This window comes from Muntiacus reevesi, chromosome 4, assembly GCF_963930625.1.
Source record: "Muntiacus reevesi chromosome 4, mMunRee1.1, whole genome shotgun sequence".
In the NCBI taxonomy this organism is placed as follows: Eukaryota; Metazoa; Chordata; class Mammalia; order Artiodactyla; family Cervidae; genus Muntiacus; species Muntiacus reevesi.
Genome location: NC_089252.1, coordinates 61,273,911 through 61,297,614, shown reverse-complemented (window position 1 = coordinate 61,297,614; position 23,704 = coordinate 61,273,911). Strand labels below are relative to the sequence as shown.

The 23,704-nt window shown below is 42.7% G+C and overlaps 1 protein-coding gene across 1 annotated transcript; it reads right to left on the bottom strand.

Moving 5' to 3' along the window:
- Positions 1-371: 371 nt before the first annotated feature.
- Positions 372-19,149, bottom strand: MRPS24 (mitochondrial ribosomal protein S24). Its single transcript, XM_065932886.1, has 4 exons — positions 18,958-19,149; positions 18,810-18,878; positions 18,580-18,691; positions 372-808 (listed from the first exon to the last, which is right to left on the bottom strand). The coding sequence occupies exons 1-4, from the start codon at positions 19,132-19,134 to the stop codon at positions 525-527; spliced, it is 642 nt and encodes a 213-aa protein (XP_065788958.1). The 5' UTR covers positions 19,135-19,149; the 3' UTR covers positions 372-524.
- Positions 19,150-23,704: the final 4,555 nt, after the last annotated feature.

Genomic DNA, 23,704 nt, shown 5'->3' with positions numbered 1-23,704 from the left:
ACCAAATGGTCGATTCCAAAATCAGGTTGATTATATTCTTTGCAAACAATGGAGAAGTTCGATACAGTCAGCAAAAACACGACTAGGAGCTGACTGTGACTCAGATTGTGAACTCCTTATTACAAAATTCAGACTTAAATTGAAATAAATTTTTTAAAAAATAACTGCTTTATAATCTCCAAAAATGGATCTTTCCATTTTAAGAGAAAACAAAGTAACTTCAGTTAAAGTTCCTGACACAGTGATTGGCACAGGATATGCACTGAACCATAGCTATTACCTAAAGCTCAGGTAACTGGCAGCCTTCTTGGGAACCCTGGAGCATCCTCAAAGACCCTATTCTAGTTCTCTAGACAGACCAAGAAGCAAGACAACATGGAGAGTCTATTTATTCAATGGCAACACTGAAGACAAAGTCTCAGAAATCTGAGGGGATACAGTTCCCCTATTTCTACTTCAGTCCATTTTCACAAGTTTCTGTCCTTCACAGGCTACAACTTGATGTAAAAAGCTTGATGTATGTCCTAGATATACTTATACACGACCTTTGAGGGAACAGTTTGGAGGTGCAGACGAACAGGACACTTGTAAAAGTGGGACAGCAGGGTCTCACTGTAGCCCACGAGGAAGTAGAACTTGTGTGGAGGTAGCTGCCTCAGGACCAGGGCACAGATCTCCACCTGGTTGGCCCAGCGCTTTAGAATAAGCTGGTCAGCCAGGCAGCCTGGGAAAGTGCCCAGCATAAATTTGCGAAGGAAAACATCTTCCACTGTTCGCTCAGCAGCATGGTCCTCCCCATCCAGGTTACCTGAAGAGACAAGGGTACCATGGTGAGTTGGCCAAAACTCCAGAGGTAACATCCAAGAGCACTGGGCATTCAATTCCCCACCTTAGCCTCTTGTTCTTCTACAGTGGAAAAAAAATACTACTCTGAAGCTTCAAGAACACTATTTCAATAATCCCCAAACAAACCCTGTGAAGTATGTATTGTCATTATATTGTCTCTCAAAAGAGAAGGGCACAAAACTGAGATGATTCCTTTATGTAGACACAGAGTACCCCTTTCCCACCCCTTCCTCATTGCCATACAGAAGCACTGGTCATTCCATGGGCCAGAGAGACGAGGCCATCAAGCTACTTCTGAGATGTGAGCTCTCTCACTTAACGAGAGCCATGGCCTCAACAAGTAAATTCTCACTGTGGATCATAAACCTTTGCACCTCTTACAATATTTGTTATGAGTCTCCACACCCACCCCCTAGACCTCAGAACAAGAACTTGAAAAGGGTTTGGGACAGAAATCCATACTTTAAGTAGGTTCTCTAGACAGATGTGTCTCAAACATTCAAGTTGAGAACCCTTATAAAGAACAAAATATTGTTGATTCTCATTAGTTCATAGTAGTTATGCTTTGTAAACTTAAGAGTTATGTTCTATATAATCAAAATGAATGACAAATTAGTAAACACTAAACTAAACCACTGTTCCTGGTGGAAATTCTACAAGTCTCTGGTTACAATATTTTTATCAACAGATTGATATTAAGCCTTATTTTATTTCTCTGTTAAAGACACCTACAAGTGGCTGATTAACACTGAACTCTCTCCCAACAGCTCTGTAACACATGCCTGAAGGAAGCTTTTCTAACAATTATGCCCTGTAAGGTACAACACAGTCTTCTTGTGCTTAGGAACACTAGATGGTGTTGCAGTGAAAAGAAAAAAAAAAAAAAAAAGCAATGAGTTTCTCTTTTTTCTTTCCCTTTCCTGAGAACAAAGGAAATAATGAGAACAGTAAACAGGCTGGAGGGAAAACATAAACAGGCCTGAAAGAGATAATCACTCCTAATTTTACTTAATTTCCAATCTGTAGTCTGTATCTAGGTTTACTTTTCCCCAAACTAATCTGACACTATGTAAATTACATCCTGCACCTATCACCCCATAACTGTATGAGTTACATCCAGAACCGACTACCCTTTCCTAAGTGAAGTTGCTCAGTCGTGTCCAACTCTTTTGTGACCCTATGGACTGAAGCCTACCAGGCTCCTCCATCCATGGAATTTTCTGGGCAAGAGTACTGGAGTGGGTTGCCATTTCCTTCTCCAGGGGATCTTCCCGACCCACGGATCGAACCCAGGTCTCCCATACTGCGGGCAGACGCTTTACCATCTGAGCCACTAGGGAAGCCTATTACCCTTTAACTCTTTGCTAATTACATCCAGTACCTGGTGCATACCCTCATTACACTCCCTTTGTAGACCACTCCTTGCAGCTTTTTCATTTCAGAAAGAAGGCCACATTCAATAAACCACAGACAAATGAACCCAATTACTGGGTTTCCTGCTGCCTACTATGACTGTTTTGAAACAATGCAAGAATGCAGGACCTTCATTACTTTGAGCCTTATCATTTACCCTAAGACCAGGAGACCCAGGCTATATAAAGTCTAGAGAAAAAAGAAAAAAAAAAAAATGAAGTCTACTGGTTCACAGTTCCTGAGGCACTAGCATGCTGTGTTCTCCCCTCAGCTGACTTCTTCCTCTAAACTCTGTCTCCATAATTTTTATTTGGCATGGGTGGGCAGAGAAAGCCAAGATTTTGGCAGCAATAAATGGGAGCACATGCAGAATCTGCTTGCGGGCAGGTGACCCCACAGGGCCCCTTGGTTTGATTGGAAGTTTCAGGATCTCTCTCCACACCAGGCTCTTTCAAGAAGAGTGGCTCATTGGGGAATTTCTCTGAGGCCAGATGGCCTGGAACACCCTGTTGTAGGGCTGTATCCCAAACACACCCAACCAGCCAACTTGGCTGCAGAATTCCGACGCTACGGTGAAGAATAGGGGAGAAAATGCTCTACAGCTACAGAAACTTTATTTCTCCCTTGAAGACACCTTCTCTTACACTCTCCCCTCTGGCACAGATTTCTACTCGGAGAAAAACATTAATTCTTGGAGGATAAAAAAGAGGGAGTTTCGTATGTAGCAAACTGCTACGTTTGGTAAACCCCCTAGAGACCATTGATGTTTCCTGTTTGGGGAATCGCTTCAGTCTCAGTTTGGAAATTTCTATGAAGAGAAACTGCTTTCACAAGGTGCCACTTTGGACAAATGTCACAGGTTGAGCAGGACTTGGAAGTCACATTTGAGGCATTCTTGCCATTTGGCTTTTTGATTTTTTAACATCTCCATGCCATCCCTTTGGGGCATTTTTCTGCCCCCTTGCTTTTGATTTCTGGGCATGTCTTTGCCATTTTCTTTGTTTTTAGTGACTTCCTGCTGCTGCAGTTTGGTTTGTTTATATTGGTATGAGCATGCAAACATCCAGTACTAACTGTTCAAGCTAGAATAGGAAGCACTTACTCTAAGCTTCCATCACAGAGCCCTCTACAAAAAATTCTAGTTATTGTTGACCTACAGATAATAAGACCAGGAGCTGACTGTGGCTCAGACCATGAACTCCTTATTGCCAAATTCAGACTTAAATTGAACAAAGCAGGGAAAATCACTAGACCATTCAGGTATGACCTAAATCAAGTCCCTAAAGATTATACAGTGAAAGTGAGAAAGAGATTTAAGGGACTAGATCTGATAGACAGAGTGCCTGATGAACTATGGACGGAGGTTCGTGAAATTGTACAGGAGACAGGAATCAAGACCATCCCCAAGAAAAAGAAATGCAAAAAAGCAAAATGGCTGTCTGAGGAGGCCTTACAAATAGCTCTGAAAAGAAAAGAAGCAAAAAGCAAAGGAGAAAAGGAAAGATAAACCCACATGAATGCAGAGTTCCAAATAATATCAAGGAGAGATAAGAAAGCCTTCCTCAGTGATCAGTGCAAAGAAACAGAGAAAAACAATAGAATGGGAAAGACTAGAGATCTCTTCAAGAAAATCAGAGATACCAAAGGAACATTTCATGCAAAGATGGGCTCAATAAAGGACAGAAATGGTATGGACCTAACAGAAATGGTATGGACCTAACAGAAGCAGAAGATATTAAGAGGTGGCAAAAATACACAGAAGAATGGTACAAAAAAGATCTTCACGACCCAGATAATCATCATGTGATCACTCACCTAGAGCCAGACATCCTGGAATGTGAAGTCAAGTGGGGCTTAGGAAGTATCACTACAAACAAAGCTAGTGGAGGTGATGGAATTCTAGTTGAGCTATTTCAAATCCTTAAAGATGATGCTGTGGAAGTACTGCACTCAATATGCCAGCAAATTTGGAAAACTCAGCAGCGGCCACAGGACTGGAAAAGGTCAGCTTTCATTCCAATCTCAAAGAAAGGCAATGCCAAAGAATGCTCAAACTACCGCACAATTCCACTCATCTCACACGCTAGTAAAGTAATGTTCAAAATTCTCCAAGCCAGGCTTCAACAATACGTGAACCGTAAACTTCCAGATGTTCAAGCTGGATTTAGAAAAGGCAGAGGAATCAGAGATCAAATTGCCAACACCCACTGGATCATTAAAAAAGCAAGGGAGTTCCAGAAGAACATCTATTTCTGCTTTATTGACTATGCCAAAGCCTTTGACTGTGTGGATCACAATAAACTGTGGAAAATTCTGAAAGAGATGGGAATACCAGACCACCTGACTTGCCTCTTGAGAAACCTATATGCAGGTCAGGAAGCAACAGTTAGAACTGGACATGGAAAAACAGACTGGTTCCAAATAAGAAAAGGAGTACGTCAAGGCTGTATATTGTCACCCTGCTTATTTAACTTATATGCAGAGCACATCATGAGAAACACTGGGCTGGATGAAGCACAAGCTAGAATTGGTGGGAGAAATATCAATAACCTCAGATATGCAGATGACACGACCCTTATAGCAGAAAGTGAAGAAGAACTGAAGAGCCTGTTGATGAAAGTGAAAGAGGAGAGTGAAAAAGTTGGCTTAAAGTTCAACATTAAAAAAACAAAGATCATGGCATCTGGTCCCATCACTTCATGGCAAATAGATGAGAAAACAGTGGAAACAGTGGCAGACTTTATTTTTGGGGGCTCCAAAATCACTGCAGATGGTGACTGCAGCCATGAAATTAAAAGACGCTTACTCCTTGGAAGGAAAGTTATGACCAACCTAGACAGCATATTAAAAAGCAGAGACATTACTTTGCCTACAAAGGTCCGTCTAGCCGAGGCTACGGTTTTTCCAGTAGTCATGTATGGATTTGAGAGTTGGACTATAAAGAAAGCTGAGCGCCAAATAATTGATGCTTTTGAACTATCATCTTGGAGAACACTCTTGAGAGACCTTTGGACTGCAAGGAGCTCCAACCAGTCCATCCTAAAGGAAATCAGTCCTGAATATTCATTGGAAGGACTGATGTTGAAGCTGAAACTCCAATACTTTGGCCACCTGAAGTGAAGAGCTGACTCATTTGAAAAGACCATGATGCTGGGAAAGATCAAAGGCGGGAAGAGAAGGGGAGAACAGAGGATGAGATGGTTGAATGGCATCACTGACTCAATGGACATGAGTTTGGATAAACTGCAGGAGGTGGTGATGGACAGGGAGGCCTGGCGTGCTGCGGTTCATGGGGTCGCAGAGAGTCAGACACGGGTGAGCAACTGAACTGAACTGAACTGAAAGATATGATTCAAAGGGCAAAAAAAGTGGGAGGGGGACAAGAAGTACTTACATCTCAAGAGAAACTATGAGATCTCTGTCTGAATATGTGTCTGTCTCAGTATGCACCTCTGATTTGGATAATATTGCTGAGGTTAATTTGTCAATGAGCTCTAATTAACTGGCTTAAAGTAAGTGCTTACAAATCAACTATTTCTGAACACAAGAGAAATTAAGCTAAATTTCAGATTCATGTGAACAGGGAAATATTCAGTATTTTATTAATACCAAGTATTAATGTGTTAGCTTGTTGATCTAATTAGCATAAATATACATTAGAGTTATCTACCTTAAGTATAATACATCTTATTGTGCCCAGATTTAATAAAAGCTAAACAAAATCTTGTTACACTTGTTACAAATTTGTCATCAAGGAAAGTAACTCAATCTGAAAAAACTTTTAAGGAAAGAAAACAAATCTGAGATAAAAGCTTTAGGTCAATTAGGAATATTTATGTTTTAGCAATGTCTCACTTAACTTAAAATATAGAGTTGTGCTAAATGAAGTGAGTGTTTGTTTGTTGATGATGATGGACGTATACTGAATAACCAGACAATTTCCAAACAATATACAATACTGAAACATTAATTACTGAACACTGGCTTCCTTTAACAAAGAAGCAAAAGGTTTAGAATACATTAATAGCATATATCGACATTAAGTAATAATATATTAGCACATATATTAATAAATGTGTCTGGTGCCACACTGAGATATTTTCAGTAAGAAGCACACTTTTCAAGAAATTATTATTTGGATTTATGTTTATCAATCTACAGAGTGCTGATAAAGAACAGTTCATGACTGCTTAAGGAAGAAGGATGCATGTTTTCGTTTTCAGTAAACAAGACACGAGAAATGGAATTGCTTTTTTATTAACAGAGGAGGAAGCAAGTCTGACTTACAAGTGGCTGGTTTTGGGGGATGAGAAAAAAAAAAGAATCATACAGAAAGTGATAAAAAGGTCTGTGGAAAGTGGACCCCAAGAAAAGAGTTTTGTGGTCAGGATTAACAAAGTTCAAAATAAATAACTGAGAAAGCAAATTAAAAAAAACAAAAAAGCTGGTGCAAATCTTGAATTTGGTTTTTCTCTCTGATAGGAGGACAAATTTTCTTAAAATCCTAAACTGCCTCTGATAACAGATTTTAAGTTCTTTACCGTTTAAGTTATCTGCTCTGTATTTGCCTTTGAAATCTTTTATTGGTACTTTGACTAAGTGAATCACTAGTGTCTCACAGTGACCTATGATCCTATGTGACAATGTGTTCTAAAGTGGAGAAGAAAATGGCAAATCACTTCAGTCTTCTTGCCTTGAGAACGCCATGAACAGGATGAAAAGGCAAAAAGATATAGGAGTGGCAGGATATAATTAAAGTAATGAAACAAACAAACAAAAACCTACAACCAAGATTAATCTACCTAGCAAGGATCTCATTCAGATTTGACAGTGAAATCAAACAAAAGCTTAAGAGAACTCAGCACCACCAAACCAACCTTAAACAAATGCTAAAGGAACTTCTCCAGCAGGAAACCAGAGAAGAAAAACAAAAAAAACCACAAATCCTAAATGATTTAACAAAATGGCAGTGGGAACATACATATCAATAACTACCTTAAGTGTAAATGGATTAAATGCTCCAACCAAAAGATACATACTAGTAGAAAGGATACAGAAACCAAGACCTGCCTATAAACTGCCTACAAGAGATCCACTTCAGACCTAAGGACAAAAATAGACTGAAAGTTAGGGGATGGAAAAAGATATTCAATGCAAATGGGAATCAAAAGAAAGCAGGAGTAGCAATACTTATATCTCACATCAGGCAAATAGACTGAAAACTGTTACAAGAGATAAGGAAGACACTGAATAATGATCAAGGGATCCTCCCAAAAAGAAGATACATATAACAATTGTAAATGTTTATGCACACAACATAGGAGAACCTCATACATAAGGCAAATACTAAAAACCTTTATGATAAAAGGGAAAATCAACAGTAAACAATCCTAACAGGGGACTTTGACACCCCACTTATACTGATAGACAGATCATCTGGACAGAAAACTAATAAGCAAACAAAAGCCTTAAGTTACACATTAGACCAGATGGTCCTAACTGATATCTTCAGAACATTCCACCTCAAAACAGCACAATATACTTTTTTCTCAAGTGCACATAGAACATTCTCCACGATAGATCACATCTTGGGTCACAAATCAAGCCGTGGTAAATTTAAAATTGAAATCATATCAAACATCTTTTCCAAGCTCAACACTATGAGACTAGATATCACCTACAAGAAAAAAAAACTGAAAAAATACATGGAGGCTAAACACCACACTTCTAAATAAGCAATAGGTCACTGAAGAAATCAAAAGGGAAATTTAAAACTAAATGGATACAAATGGCAATTAAAATATGACCCAAAACCTATGGGATGCAGCAAAAGAAGTTGAGAGAAGTTTATAGCAATACAAGCCTACCTCAAGAAACAAGAAAAATATCAAATCAACAACCTAACCGTATACTTTACTAAAGCAACTAGAGAAAGAACCAAAAAACCCTTCAAAGTTAGTGGAAGGAAAGAAACCACAAAGATTAGAGCAGAAATAAATGAAAAAGAAATGAAGGAAACAATAGCAAAGATCAGTAAAACTAAAAGCTTGTTCTTTGAGAAAAACTGAACCAGGAAAAAAATAGAAAACATGAACAGATCAATCACAAGCACCAAAATCAAAACTGTGATCAAAAATCTTTCAACAAACAAAAGCCCAGGGCCAGATGGGTTCACAGGTAAATTCTACCAAAAGTTTAGAGAAGAGCTAACACCTATCCTGCTCAACTCTTCCAGGAAATTGCAGAGGAAGGAAAAATCAAAACTCATTCTATAAGGACATCATCACCCTGATACCAAAACCAGACAAAAAAATCACACACAAAAAAGAAAATTACCAGTCAATATCACTGATGAACACAGATGCAAAAATCCTCAGCACAATTCTAGCAAATGGAATCCAACAACACATTAAAGGATCATACACCATGATCAAGTGGGATTTATCCCAGGGATGCAAGGTTTCTTCAATTCAAGTAAATCAATCAATGTGATATACCATATCAACAAACTGAAAGAAAAAACATAGGATTATCTCAATAGATGCAGAGAAAGCTTTTGTCAAAATTCAACACCCATTTATGATAAAAATTCCCCAAAAGTAGGCACAGGTAGTAGGTCTACCTCAACATAATAAAGACCATATACAACAAACGACAGCAAACATTATCCTCAACAGTGAAAAACAGAAAGCATTTCCTCTAAGGTCAGGAAAAAGACAAAGGTGCCTGCCCATTCCCGCCACTCTTTGTCAACATAGTTTTGGAAGTCCCAGCCACAGTAATCAGAGAAGAAAAAGAAATAAAAGAAATCCAGATCAGAAAAGAAGGAAAATCCTCACTGCATATGACATGATACTATATATAGAAAATGCTAAAGATACCACTAGAAAATTGCTAGACCTAATCAATGAATATCATAAAGTTTTAGAATATAAAATTAATACACAGAAAGTCCTTGCATTCCTATACATTAACAACGAAAAATCAGAAAGAGAAATTAAGCAAACAATCTCATTCACCATTGCAACCAAAAGAATAAAATACCTAGGAATAAATCTACCTCAAGAGACAAAAAAGCTGTATGCAGAAAAGTGTAAGACACTGATGAAAGAAGTCAAAGATGACACAGAGATGGAGAGATATACTATGTTCTTGGATTGGAAGAATCGATATTGTGAAAATGACTAAACAACCCAAAGTAATCTACAAATTCAATGCAGTGTCTACTAAACCACGGATGGTATTTTTCACAATTTGTATGGAAACACAACAGACCTTGAACAACCAAAGTAATGTTGAGCAAGAAAAACAGAGCTGGAGAAATCAACTTTCCTGCCTTCAGACTCTACTATGAAGTACAGTCATCAAGACAGTATGGTACTGGTACAAAAAGAGATAAACAAACCCGTCTTTACCTTTACACACAAAAATAAGCTCAAAATGGATTAAAAACCCCAATGTGAGACTGGACACTATAAAATTCCTAGAGGAAAACATCAGCAGAATGCTGACATAAATTATAGCAGCATCTTCTTCAATCCATCTCCCAGAATAACGTAAATTAAAAAAAAAAAAAAAGGACCTACTTAAACTCAAAAGCTTTTACACAGCAAAGGAAACAATAAACAAAAAGACAACCCACAGACTGGGAGAAAATATTAAAATATTTGCAAATGATGTGACTGACAGGATTAGTCTCCAAACTTTACAAACAGCTTATAATCCTTAACAGCATCAAAAGAAACAGCCCACTCAGGCAGAACTGAACAGACATTTCTCCAAAGGGGACATAGAGATGGCATATGAAAAGTTGTTCAACATTGCTAATTATTAGAGAAATGCAAATCAAAGCTACAACGAGACGCTGGTCAGAATGCTATCATCAAAACATGCACAAACAGTAAATGCTGGTGAGGGTGTGGAGAGAAGGGTACCCTTCTACACTGTTGGTGGGAATGTAAATTGGTACAGCCACTACAGAGAAAAGTACAGAGGTTCCTTAAAAAACTAAGCTACCAGACGACACTACAATCCCACTCCAGGGCATACATCTGGAGAAACCCATGATCCAAAAAGATTCATGAACCTCAATGTTCATTGCAACACTATTTACAATAGCCAAGACATGGAAGCAACCTAAATGTCCATAAGCAGAGGAATGGATAAATAAGATGCCACATATATACAATGGAATATTACTCAGCCATTAAAAGCAATGAAATAATGCCATTTGCAACATGGTGGATCTAGACAGTGTCAAACTGACAAATAAATCAGAGAAGAAGAAACATCGTATGACATCCCTTATATGTGGAATCTAAAAAGAAGTAATATAAATGAACTTACGTACAAAACAGAGCTCAGACTTAGAGAATGAACTTATGGTTGTTGGCATGAAGGGATAGTTAGGCTGTTTGGGAAGGTCACGTATACACTAATATATACAAAATGGAAAACGAAGAAAGAACTATTACACACAGTAATGCACCTCTACTCAGTGTTAGAGTGTTAGAGGGGGTAGATGGGAGTGGGGTGGGGAGAAAATGAATGCATGTAAATGCATGGCTGAGCCCCTCCACTGTTCACCCGCACTGCATTGTTAGCTGGCTATACCCGAACACAAAACACAAGGTTTAAAGTTAAAAACAAACAAACTACAATGAGGCATCACCTCACACCGGTCAGAATGACCATCACCAAAAAACTGACAAACAATAAATGTCGGAGAGGGTGTGGAGTAAAGGGAAGCCTCTCGCACTGTTGGTAGGAATGTAAACTGATATACCCACTATGGAGAACAGTATGGAGGTTCCTTAGACCGTGAAGAATAAAACCACCATGTGACCCAGCAGTCCCACTACTGAACACACACCCTGAAGAAACCGTAACTGAGAAAGACACGTGTACCCCAATGGTCACTGCAGTGCTATTCACAATAGGAGGACATCGAAGCAACCTAGATGCTTATGGACACGTGAATGGGTAAAGAACTTGTAGTGCATATATACAATGGAATATTATTCAGTCATAAAAAAGAACGCATCTGAGTCAGTTCTAATAAGGCTCTAATAAACCTACTATACAGAGTTAATAAAAATATAGAAATATAGTTAATAAATAAAAATAAAAATATAGTTAATAAAAATACAGAGTTAATAAAAAGAAAAACAAATATCCTACATTAACACATATTGATGCAGTGATAAAAGAATCCACCTGCAAATGCAGGAGATGCAAGAGACTTGGGTTAAAACCCCGGGTCAGGAAGCTCCCTGGAGTAGGAAATGGCAACCCACTCCAATACTCTTGTCTGGAAAATTCCATGGACAGAGGAGCCCAGCAGGCTACAGTCCATGAGGTCACAAAGAGTCAGACACAACTGAGCCCACCTGCAACACATATATATGGAATCTAGAAAGATGGCACTGATGAACCTATATGCAGGGCAGCAATGGAGACAGACACAGAACAGACTTGTGGATACAGTAGGGGAATGACATGATGAGACGAACTCAGAGTAACCTGGAAACATACACATTACCATATGTAAAATAGCCCATGGGAATTTGTGTTATGACTCAGGAAACTCAAACTCGGTGTTCTTTGAAAGCCAACAGGGGTGGGATGGGGTGAGAGACGGGAGGGACGCTCAAGAGGGAGGGACATAAGCACACCTATGGCTGATTCATGTTGATGTACGGCAGAATCCAATTCAATATGGTAAAGCAACTGTCCTCCAATTAAACCCAACATTAAAAAAACTATGCTCATGGCAGCCAGTCCCATTACTCGTGACAAATAAAAAGGAAAAAATGGAAGCGGTGACAGATTTTTATTCTCTTCAGCTCTAAAATCACTTCTGACAGTGACTGCAGCCCTAAAATTAAAAGATGCTTGCTCCTTGGAAGGAAAGCCATCACAAACCTTGATAGCGTATTAAAAAGCAGAGACATCACCTTGTCCACAAAAGTCTGTATAGTCAAAGCTATGGTTTTTCCAATAGTCATGTATGGATGTGAGAGTTGGACCACAAAGAAAGTTGAGAGCCAAAGAATTGATGCTTTCAAATTGTGCTGCTGCAGAAGACTCTTGAGAGCCCCTTGGACTGCCAAGAGATCAAACAGTCACCCTAAAGGAAATCAACCCTGGATATTCATTGGAAGGGCTGATGCTGAAGCTCCAATTCTTTGGCCCCTGATGCAAAGAGCCGACTCACTGGAAAAGACCCTGATGCTGGAAAAGATTGAGGGCAGGAGAAGAGGGCAGCAGAGAATGAGATGGTAGACAGCATCACTGACTCAATGGACATGAATCTGAGCAACTCCAGGGGTTAGGAGAGGACCAGAGGAGCCTGGCATGCTGCAGTCCATGGTGTTGCAGAGTCAGACATGACTCAGTGACTGAACAACAACAAAGATATACTGAATGATACATATGTGCATGCTGTCATGTCTGATTCTTTGTGAACACATGGACTGTAGCCCTAAATTGTTACCAAAATCGCAAGTCTGTGTGCCAGATGCACAGTGAGGTTCATCAATACTAAAACATTATGGTTTAGAACAGAAAAAGGTTTATTATAGATTCATACAAAGAGATGGTGGCTCATGCCCTAAGAACCCCAAGGTTACTAAAAAGATTTCAGCAAGCCGTTTAAAAGCAAAGGGTGAGGGATGGATATGGTTACTTGTTGCAGACTTCTCCGAATCAGATCCTCTCTTCTCGAGGTCAGGTCATGGTTAGGTGACAATGTTCCTGTAAATCTCTACCAGCTGAATGTTATTCTCTGTCCTGACAAGAAAGGGTAAAGTCCCAAGGCACAACAACTTTCACCCTCCAAGGTCCCAGTCTGGCTAAGAGGAGGCAGATCTCAGCTGGCAGCTCCTTTCACAGCCTGCCCAGCTCTCATCCCTGAGGGAGCCAGGCACCCAACCAACTGGTCATCAGTCTCATCAGGCTGCCCAAATGGGGAGACCAGGTCCCCCAGACTGTGACCAGGCAGAAGGCAACTGCTATCAGGTTGCAGAGACAGGGATGGGGAAGGAGGTTCACCGCTGCCTCAAGGCCTGGGCCACGGCTAGTGGAGGGCCTCAGTAAGGGCCCTGCAGGATGCAGTCCCCAGTCTATTCCCTGGGCCCTCCAGCTCACCTGCTGGCCCAAGGCTGGGTAAGCTGGAGGGCCTCCAGGAGAAGGCCTGAATCTGCCTCTTACCTCACTGTCCACCTCATGACCACCACACCACTGACCCCTGACTGAATCACTTCCCCAGTAGTCCTTCACTGACAGTTATCAGTGGACAGGGCCAACTGTGGCACTGACCAATAGATGAGCAGGACCACTAACGGTCGCTCATTGATGGCTGGTTACTTGTGAGCAGGGCCCACTGAGGCAGCAAGCAATGGCTGAGCAAAACCTGTTGCCTAGTTAACAGGGTGCAGAGTAACAAGGCACAGCAACGGCTGCCAGCTAAGGTCTATGCTCATCCTGTTCTGTTACAGCCTGCCAGGCTCCTCTTGTAACAGCACCGTGAGCTCAGCCTTTAGCACACAGCCACTGCTGTGCATCATTACTCTGTACCCTATTATCAGGCAACGGGTCCTACTCAGCCATTGGTTAGCGCCTCAGCGGGCCTCGCCCACTGGCAACCAACTGTCAATGAGCAACAGTTAGTGAAAGGATTCAGACAACAGCTGAGTGTTGGTCATGAAGTGGAGAGTAAGGTAAGAGGCAGATCCCGGTCTTCTTCCCAAAGCCCTCCAGCTCACCCAGCCTTGGGCCAGTGGGGGAGATGGGGAGCCCAAAGAACAGGCTTAGGACTGTGTTCTGTAGGGCTTTTCAGAGCCCTCACCAAGGCCTTGAGGCAGCAGTGAACCTCTCCCCGATCCTGGTCTCTGCGACATAACAGCCATGGTGGAGTGGTGGTCCCACATGGGATCCAAGGCATAAGCGTCCTTTCCCTCCCTGGTGCTGGCCTGCATGCTCCATTGAGACAGACACCAGCTATAATGGTTCTGCAGCCTGGTGGGCCCCTCTCCGGAAGCAAGTGAGCACCATAAAGAAGTGACCGTTAACAGCCCTGCTCTGCTATTGGTCGGTGCTGAAAGCCCCTCCCTCTACTGTATAGACCCTGAATTCCAAGGGTTTTTGAGAGGCTAGTCTGCCATCTTCTCTGTTTGCTGACCTTCCAATTAGAGTCATTATTCCTTGCTCCAACAACTCATTTCCAAATGTATTGGCAGCGAGCAGAATGAGCTTGGGCTCATTAACAGCGGCAGTTTGCCTGGGACACAGTCTGTGGGACCTGGTCTCCCCTCTTTGGAGGCCTGAGGACTAGTTGGGTTGGGCAAAGTCTGGAGACCTGGCCCTGAGCGAACTGTCAACTGAGCACTGCCTCCTCTTAGCCAGGACCAGGACCCTGGAGTGTAAAAGTTGTGCCTTGGGACCTTGCCCTTTCTTGTCAAGACAAAGAATAATATTCATTTGGTAGAGATTTACAGGAAAATCATTACCTGAACATGACCTGAATCCAAGACCTGACTTCAAGAACAAAGGATCTAATATCAGGAAGTTTGCAACAACTAACCACCCAGGACTGATCTCCTTCAGGATGGACTGGTTGGATCTCCTTGCAGTCCAAGGGACTCTCAAGAGTCTTCTCCAACACCGCAGTTCAAAACCATCAATTTTTCGGCGCTCAGCTTTCTTCACAGTCCAACTCTCACATCCATACATGACCACTGGAAAAACCACTGCCTTGACTAGACAGACCTTTGTTGAGAAAATGATGTCTCTGCTTTTTAATATGCTATCTAGGTTGGTCATAACTTTCCTTCCAAGGAGTAAGTGTCTTTTAATTTCATGGCTGCAGTCACCATCTGCAGTGATTTTGGAGCCCAGAAAAATCAAGTCAGCCACTGTTTCCACTGTTTCCCCATCTATCTGCCATGAAGTGATGGGACCGGATGCCGTGATCTTAGTTTTCTGAATGTTGAGCCTTAAGCCAAATTTTTCACTCTCCTCTTTCACCTTCATCAAGAGGCTCTTTAGTTCTTCTTCACTTTCTGCCATAAGGGTGGTGTCATCTGCATATCTGAGGTTATTGATATTTCTCCCAGCAATCTTGATTCCAGTTCTAACTGAGTGCAAATGGCTCCATTCCTTTGGACAGGATAACACAAGCACTGACCATTATCTAGACCACACTCAAAATTGTTATCAAATGTAGCTTGGTTCTTATTCCTGCTCTGACTCCTGGTTACAGTAATTCTTTCACTGATCTTTGGCCTCTACTTTTTTAAGAAAAACAAAAAACTACTTGTTAAATTTTGCCTCCTCCAGATTACAACAGATTCACATCAAGGTAAGGATGACACAGAGATTACAGCACTTCTAAGAACAGATCCTGGAGGAATAACAAGAGAAGTCACCCGAGGGTCCCTTAATAAAATATAATGAAACAGAGTGATAACTCCACAACCCCAACCAGGTAGGGTCGACAAGTCCCTTGTCAGCCTGAACAAGCTACAGAAGATAAGCTATAGTGCCTCATCTTCCCAATAAAGATTTCTTGGGGTTCACATCTCTCAAAGGGGATTTGAAATAGGACATAAAGGAGCCCCTGGGTTGGACAGCTGGTGACCGTCAAGTGGAGCAAAACTGAGGTTTTCTCCTCAGCCAGACAAGAATGATGCCTATTTCCCTTTCTCCACTAACATGGAGTAAATAAGTTAATACTGGTGAATTTGTTGCAGTGAAAAGGAAAAAGAGGAATGAGTTTCTCTTTATTTTCCTTTCCCTTTCCTGAGAATAAAGAAAATAAAGAGAACACTGAACAAGCTGGAGAAGAAACATAAATGGGCCTGAAAGAGCTAATTTTAGTTTTACTAGCTTTTTACCTAGTTTTACTTTACCTATTCCTAATCTTAGTCTGCAACTAGGGTTGCTTTTCCCAAAACTAACCTGACTTTACGTAAACTACATCCTGCACCTATTGCCCCCTAACTCTGCATGAGTTACATCCTGCACCTACTACCCTTTAACTCTATGCTAGTTACATCCTGGACCTGTGCTTACTTACCTTCACTGCACTCCCTTTGCAGACCACCCTTGTAGCTTTCTGCATTTTAGAAAGAAGGCCACAGTACAATAAACCAGAGACAAATGGACCCAATTACTGGGCTACCAGATTGCAAGACCCAATTACCAGGCTACCTGATGTCAACTATGACTGTTTTGAAAGAATTCAAGAAAAATTCAAGATCTTCATTACTTTAAGCATTATCATTTACCCTAAGACTATAAGACCCAAACTATATAAAGTCTCGTTTCCCCTAGGAGTGGGGCACAGCTCTTCAGACACTAGCCTGCTGTGTTCTCCCCTCAGCTGGCTGAAGATTAAAGCCATCTTTCTGTTCCCTTGAAACTCTGTATTTTTTTATTCAGCATCAGTGGGCAGAGAAAGGCAAGATTTTGCTGGTAAGAAGAACATGTCAGGGGAATCAACAACAAAAAGCACAAAACTTGAAAATATGCCACTGTTGCTGCTGCTATGTCGCTTAGTCGTGTCCGACTCTGTGCGACCCCATAGACGGCAGCCCACCAGGCTCCCCCATCTCTGGGATTCTCCAGGCAAGAACACTGGAGTGGGTCGCCTTGTCCAGTGCATGAAAGTGAAAAGTGAAAGTGAAGTCACTCAGTCGTGTCTGACTCTTAGCGACCCTATGGACTGCAGCCCACCAGGCTCCTCCTTCCATGGGATTTTCCAGGCAAGAGTACTGGAGTGGGTTGCCATTGCCTTCTAACAGATCTCAAAAACAGTATTCGTTTATAGCATGAAAGCTGAAACAAGAAGGCAGAGAGCCTTATTCAACCTCAGCTGGGAAGGTACATGCGGAGTTGCTGCTCTGCCCACAGCTGAGGATGAACGTGAAACTGAGGTAGGAGATAGATGGAATTCAGGTTAGACATTTATGATAGCCACTCTTCTGCTTGCATTTCCTGAGATAAGAGACAGGTGGGCTTCAGCTGAGGAATTTACGACCAACAAAAACTGGACAGATACCCAATCTTTGTCTCCTGCTAACACCCCAAGGGAATAATCATAGCAAGGAAAAGAAAAGAAAAAACCCTACACATGCACAGAAGGGCTCCTTGGGGTCAAAAGTCAGAGGACAATTCCAGGCCACAATGAGTCTTGCTCCTCCCAGAAGCCTTCACTTCAAGATCCATCTTGGCTAGGGTGTACCTGGGCACCCGAGGGGAGGGTCCTGAGACAAATTAACCAAAGGGAACAAAGCAAGGTGACTGGCCTGAGGGAAGACACAGACTTGGAAAACTGCCCCTTTACAAAGGATTTAAACTTCCCAAAGGGGCGCTCTCTCTGAGCTTGCCAATGAGCCTTTCTGCATGTATGTTTCCTTTCAGTAAACTTTCTACTTTATTCTTTATCTTGTGCCTCCTTACCTGAATTTGTTCTTGACTAGGCAGGCAAGACTAGGGAACGTGGCCCTAATTGCTGGCTCCTGTGGTACAGTGGTCAGGACTCCCTGTCTGGGAAACTAAGGCCGTTTTCAGTTACCGCTTGCTGCTACTTGCTGCAAGCTACCGCTTACTGTCACGCAAGTCCGAAATCAAAAAGCACCTCGAGCAGGCAAATTCACAAACGTGGAATCTGCAAATAATGGTGTCAAGTGTATGTCGATTTGTGCTCCGGTGGAAAATTGCAATATTTAGAACAGTTTCCTGGGTCCTTCAAATTCTACAGGGTTTCACTTTTTTCACTGCCTCTGAGCTATTTTATAGCTCTAAATTATCATTGATTTTTATTGTTTTAGTCATTTAGTCATGTCTGACTTTTTCTGCAACCCCATGAACTGCGTCACCCGCCAGGCTCCTTTGTCCATGGTATTTTCTGGGAAAGATTAATGGAGTGGGTTGCCATCCCATCCCAGGGATCAAACCAGTGTCTCCAGGTTTCCTGCACTGCAGACAGATTCTTCACTGTGAACCATACAGGAAGCTCCAAATAACCGATAGCAATGCAAAACAATTATCTTTAAGCATGCAAGTAATTTCTGTGGAAGTTCAACAAAGTCCTTGCCCCCCACCATGGAAAAAAACCATTTTGCATCCCTTCAAATACATTTGGACATTCCATATCACACAGCTCTCATCTATATTAATTCTTCTTTACTTTGTTTAACTGATTTCTGACCCACTCATTTATTACTGAGTTAAATAACGCCTCTGACACGTGTTCAATTCGTGTTTTATGTGACAGTCACGACACAGCACGTCTTCTGTCCCGCACCGTCCCCTCACCTGTGTGCAATGACAGCCAGCCCTTGCGGTGGGCGATGTAATGAGGCGCATGCGCTTCCTCGTAGGTCACTGGCTTGTCCCCCTTGCCCACTCGGACTCGGGCCGCCCGGTTCTGAAAAGAAAGACAGGCCGTGACTTTCCGAGAGCAGTGACCAAGGGCAAGCCCTAGGTCATGCCCCCACCCCCAGGTCCCAGACCCCGAGGCCGCCGAGTCCTCACGCTGCGCTCACCTTGGAGCAGACCGCGGAGGTATGCAGGGCGCGCCAGATGCACGGCAGATCCCGGCTCCAGGACAGCATCTGTAGGGACAGTGAGGCGTGAGACCCAGACAGGGGCCCTCACCGCCACCCGGCCGTCCGGCCCGCACCGCCCACTCACCAAAGGCCTGAGCCCCCGACCGCAGTGGAGCGCCACCATCTTGGGCGGGGGGGCGGGGCGGGGCGGAGCCGAGCAGGCCGGGTAAAGACAAACCGCGCGAGGCTTCCACCAGGGCGAGACCACCCGCGGGCCGGCGCGGGGGTGCGAGCCTCTCGACCTGGCGGGGCTGCTCGCCATCAGCCCCGACCTGCTGTGGGCAGGTGGAGGCCCCGACTCCGGGCTCAGGAGCCTGACTGTGTGGGGCCGGGAGGTGCGGGGAACAGGACTCTGCGCCTCCCCCCGCAGCCCTGTGCACGTCTGGCACCCCTCCGCCGTGCCACAGTCGTGGTTTGCGTCATCGACCCGGAAACTGAAGGATGCTGAACGCGAGGATTCGCTGTCTGAGAGCTCTCGCAGGTGGGGTGAAGAGTGTTTCGGAGGTTCGGTGCTAACACTACCGCCTGGCCGGGGTCTTTAGAGAAACAGCGTTTTACCACGTATGAGAGATTAGGCTGCTGAGCTCTGTCTTCAGATAATATCGTTTTAAAAATGTGGGGTGGGGGGTGACTGACTTATCCACAAGTAAAGAAGAAAATCTTTTGATAAAAACTTTATACAGTTTTGGGAGGGGCAAGAGAGGGGTACGAAACTGAAATTAAATACTTCCTGCCATATTGGTGGGCAAGCGATGTCACAGCTTTCTGCGTGATTGCAGCCTTCCAAATGTGAATTCCTGAGCCTTGCTGACACTCGGCACCACTCCCTACATAAGGAACTTAATTAAGGATGTCACAGTCACCAGTGATTGACCAAAGTTACGGTTACAGCCTCCTGTGTGAGCCAGAAGGCCCTAAGGGAACTCAGGGAAGAGAAATTATCTCTGTAAATATGCAAGATGGTGGCCCCAAGCTGAGAAGCATATGAAAGGAATGACTTAAATAATCCCAGACTCTTGCATCTTCCCATACATAGAAGAATATTAAATTCCTAAACTTGCTAGCTGGGTTTCTTAACAATAATCTTCGATGTTTAGATTGCCTGTCCCTAGCTCTCCCTTTGTTGCAATCTTGACTGCACACCTGGCTCCCAGGCCCGCCTCCTGGAAGCAGTGTTCTCAGAGCTACTGAGCCGCTGTCTCCCAGGCTCAGGGTCCTAAGCATTCCCACCAGGTAAAATAACTGTATTTACAGATTGTAACTAGTAGTTTTTAGTCGACAGGGTTAAGGGACACAGACTGCAATGTAAAAATAAATAGGGTAAAAGAAATATTGTTCGATACAGGGAATATAAAAAGTTTTTTAATTTTATAATAACTTTAAACGAAGTATAATCTATAAAAATATTGAATTATTAATATTGTTGTACACCTAATATAATATTTTACACTGATATTAATAAATTAGCTGAACCTTAAACTTAAAAATCATCCAAGTCTTCAAGGATGGGTTATGCAGAGGGTAAGTTTTCACATCTGACCATTATCTAGGATCTGGTCCTTGAGGAAGGGAAGTTTTAAGGGAGAAAGGGCTGATGGACAGGAAATTCTTGGAGATATTATAGAACCTGCTCTACTCAAACCAAAGCATTGCCAAGGTAATTGTATCCAGAAATTATTGTCAGAGGGGAAAATAGCAACACTGGATATCTTAGTTCAGAATTTAACATAGTAATGGAAAAAACACAGACTCTGGATTCAGGTATAACAATCTTTGTACAATTGAGCCTCAGTTCCATAATCTATATAATTGGTTTTGTTAATAATACCACCTCATAGAGCTGTTACTGGTACTGTTAGGTTGAATCATGTGAAGTTGCCACCATTTGACCATTTTGACTTAAATCATTCACCCTAATGCTGCTTACAACTGCTGTGGTTTCCAATGGGAGGGAGGACTAGATTACTACCTGTGTGGAAGGGAAATAGAGGCAAAGGCAAACAGTGAATTACCTCAGATGACACTGGGGAGATTTGGAGAGGGACCCTTGACTTCAGTGCAATACATTTTCCGTGATCAAGTTTCCTCTGACCATTTGGAGCTGGTTTCTCCAAAAAGGGACAGTGTCTTTCATGCCCACTTTACTAAAAACGTTTTATTTCTAAAATTTTTAACTGTGGCCTCCAGCTGTTGTGTATATCGAATAAGGGGACAGAATAGGAATGAAATGTACTTCAATCACAATATTTTTCAAATATAAGAACTTTCAACTTTAACTGAAGGACTTTTTTAAGCTGATAGTATTTTTTTCTTTTAAAAGTTTCCATAAAGTTTGGTAATTTATATTTTGGTAAATTTTTGAAACGTGAAAGTTGCTCAGTCGTGTCTGACTCTTTGCGACCCCATGAACTGCAGTCTATGGAATTCTCCAGGCCATAATACTGGAGTGGGTAGACTTTCCCTTCTCCAGGGGACTTTCCCAACCCAGGGATCAAACCCAGGTCTCCCGCATTGCAGGTGGATTATTTACCAGCTGAGCCACAAGAGAAGCATTTTTAAATCTCTAAAGTGGTGAGGAACGTGGGATCTGGTAGATATAGATCAGGTAGAACTACAACTTCCTGGCTTGTCAATTTAGGCAAGTGACTTGACCTTCCTGAGTCTCAGTTTCTCTTATCTATAAAATGAGGACAATGATGGTTGTGAAACTCACCTTGTAAAATGCCTGATGGAGTGAGCAGTTAATAAATATTTTGTTGTTATTGTTGTTGCTGTTTAAATAATAAAGTCTCTGATATCTATATCCTCTTAGAGAAATGAACCAGCCATTGAGGGTTTATGAGAATTCACTGGAACACCACCTTCACCCACGTTTTCCATCGAGGTGACAATGGCCTGGACTTCACAGCAGAAGGCAGTGCTGTCCAGCCGAGCAGGAGCTGTTGTGCTTGGGGTTCAAGTTTTGCCACTCTTCCTTATGCCTGAGAGTCTCCCAGGAATTCCAAACTGATCTAGATCATTTACTACCTTTTGTTTATTATCTTTATTTTATACTATGCCTTGTTGCAAAAAGGGATTCACCTGGTTCCTTGAAAGGGGGTGATGGGGGAGGGGGATCACATGAATGTGTTTGCATGATTTAAACAACTTAAAAGTATATTTTAATACATTAGCATGAACTTACATTGTTTTAGATCACCAAGAGAAAAAATTTAGTAGGATATTTATTTTTTTGTAATTTCCATTTAACAAAACACTAATGGTGTTTTTATACACTTTGCTTCTCCCATCAATCCTAGAAAGGGGGCAGTATTGTCCAGGTTTTGCAGATCAGAAGGTGGAAGCTCAGAGACTCCCCTGAGGTTACAGAACTAGCAAAGGGTAGCAGCCTTCTTGTTCCAAACCATGTGCTCATTCCGTATCTGGGGTTCCACTGCATCACTGAGTGGGGGTGAGTGTTCAGAACCACAGAGGATGGAGGAATGGCCCGTGTGTCTGTGGCTGGGCACAGAGCGCTCCAGACTGGCCCTGGGGGGCTCCCTTACTGGGAGTCCAGACCAGAACCCTGGGGAGACAAAGATGTCCAGCTGTTTATTCTCACAGGTGAGCTCCTTTGCTCTCCTCGTGGTAGCCAGGAGGATCCAGACTCCCCTTTTTACTCTCAGAGCAGCGATTCTCCACCCTGACTGCATATTAGAGTCCACTGGACCCCATCCCACAAGCACAGTACTGGGCAGAGTGGTGGCACCTGTCCTCCTGCAGTGCTCCTTAGATAATCCCAATTTACAGCCAAGGCTGAGAAACAGCATCCTCAACTCCAGGTCTATGTGAAAGACCCTCAGAACCTGATCTGTAGAGACCCCGTTGCAGGAAAGGGATATTAGATGATTCTTACAACCCTTTCCTACCGCCAGGCTTAGGAGACCATCACAGCTCTTATGCTGAGGGGACTAGAAAAAGGAGGGGGCTGCTGTGTGGTCTGGAGTTTTTTTGAAGATGGTCTGTCCAGTGGGTCCAGTGTAGCCCAAAGGCTCACTTGTATCAAAGGACAGAGCACGGGCTAGGCTGTGGGGTGGCACTCTGTGAGGAGACTGCACAGCACAGTCCAGCCTAGAACAGTGTTTGTTTCCTGGACTCACAAGCATGCAGCCTCTGGGAGCAGTGTCTCAGGCAGAGACGTCTGCCATCCTGTTGGCTGTGGGGTCATGGAGACAACGCCACTCATGTTGGTTCTCCTCACAAGATGGACTTGTTCTAATTCAGAACTGCTGATACTTTAAATTTTGTAACCCTATGGTTTTTGTGTCACTCCTGGTAATTCATTTTCTGCTAATAACCAACCCATTCACTAAGAGAATCCCAGAGGTTCTCACGACCTCTATTCTGTGAACTAAGCTAAACAACCACTGAAATCAAATTAAAGCAGAGTCTTGAATTGTCTTCTCTCTTGCATAGGAAGCTAAAGGGGCCCTAATCCCATGTTTCCCCATGAGCCCCTACCCCTACCCCTCAACTCTCCTTCTATTGAGGCACAAGAAGAGGGGTTACATCCAAAACTATCGTTACTGATCAGCATTGGCATGCTGAGGAAGTCCAGTCTCCCAATGGTGGAACCAATTAGAAACACCCTTTGCTACACTGGTAGCCTAAACTAAAAGGGGTCCTACTTCAGGACCACTTGAAGTAGATGGATAGGCATGGGCCTCATATATGAAAGGCATTGAGACATCACTCCCTGGTTCTTAAGATACTGTGCTAGACCTGGACACAAAAAATGGGCTTGATATCCTTTCTTCTGATGGGGAGGGCAGAGAAGGAGACAAGTAAAAGGG

What these genes read in the sequence shown, in the direction of transcription:
- MRPS24 (XM_065932886.1), bottom strand. Translation starts at nt 19,134, where the DNA reads ATGGCGAGCAGCCCCGCCAGGTCGAGAGGCTCGCACCCCCGCGCCGGC. An exon ending in GTCGGGGGCTCAGGCCTTTG is followed by an intron (nt 18,879 to 18,957) that starts GTGAGTGGGCGG and finishes CTGTCCCTACAG; the next exon opens with ATGCTGTCCTGGAGCCGGGA. An exon ending in CTGGCTGTCATTGCACACAG is followed by an intron (nt 809 to 18,579) that starts GTGAGGGGACGG and finishes TTGTCTCTTCAG; the next exon opens with GTAACCTGGATGGGGAGGAC.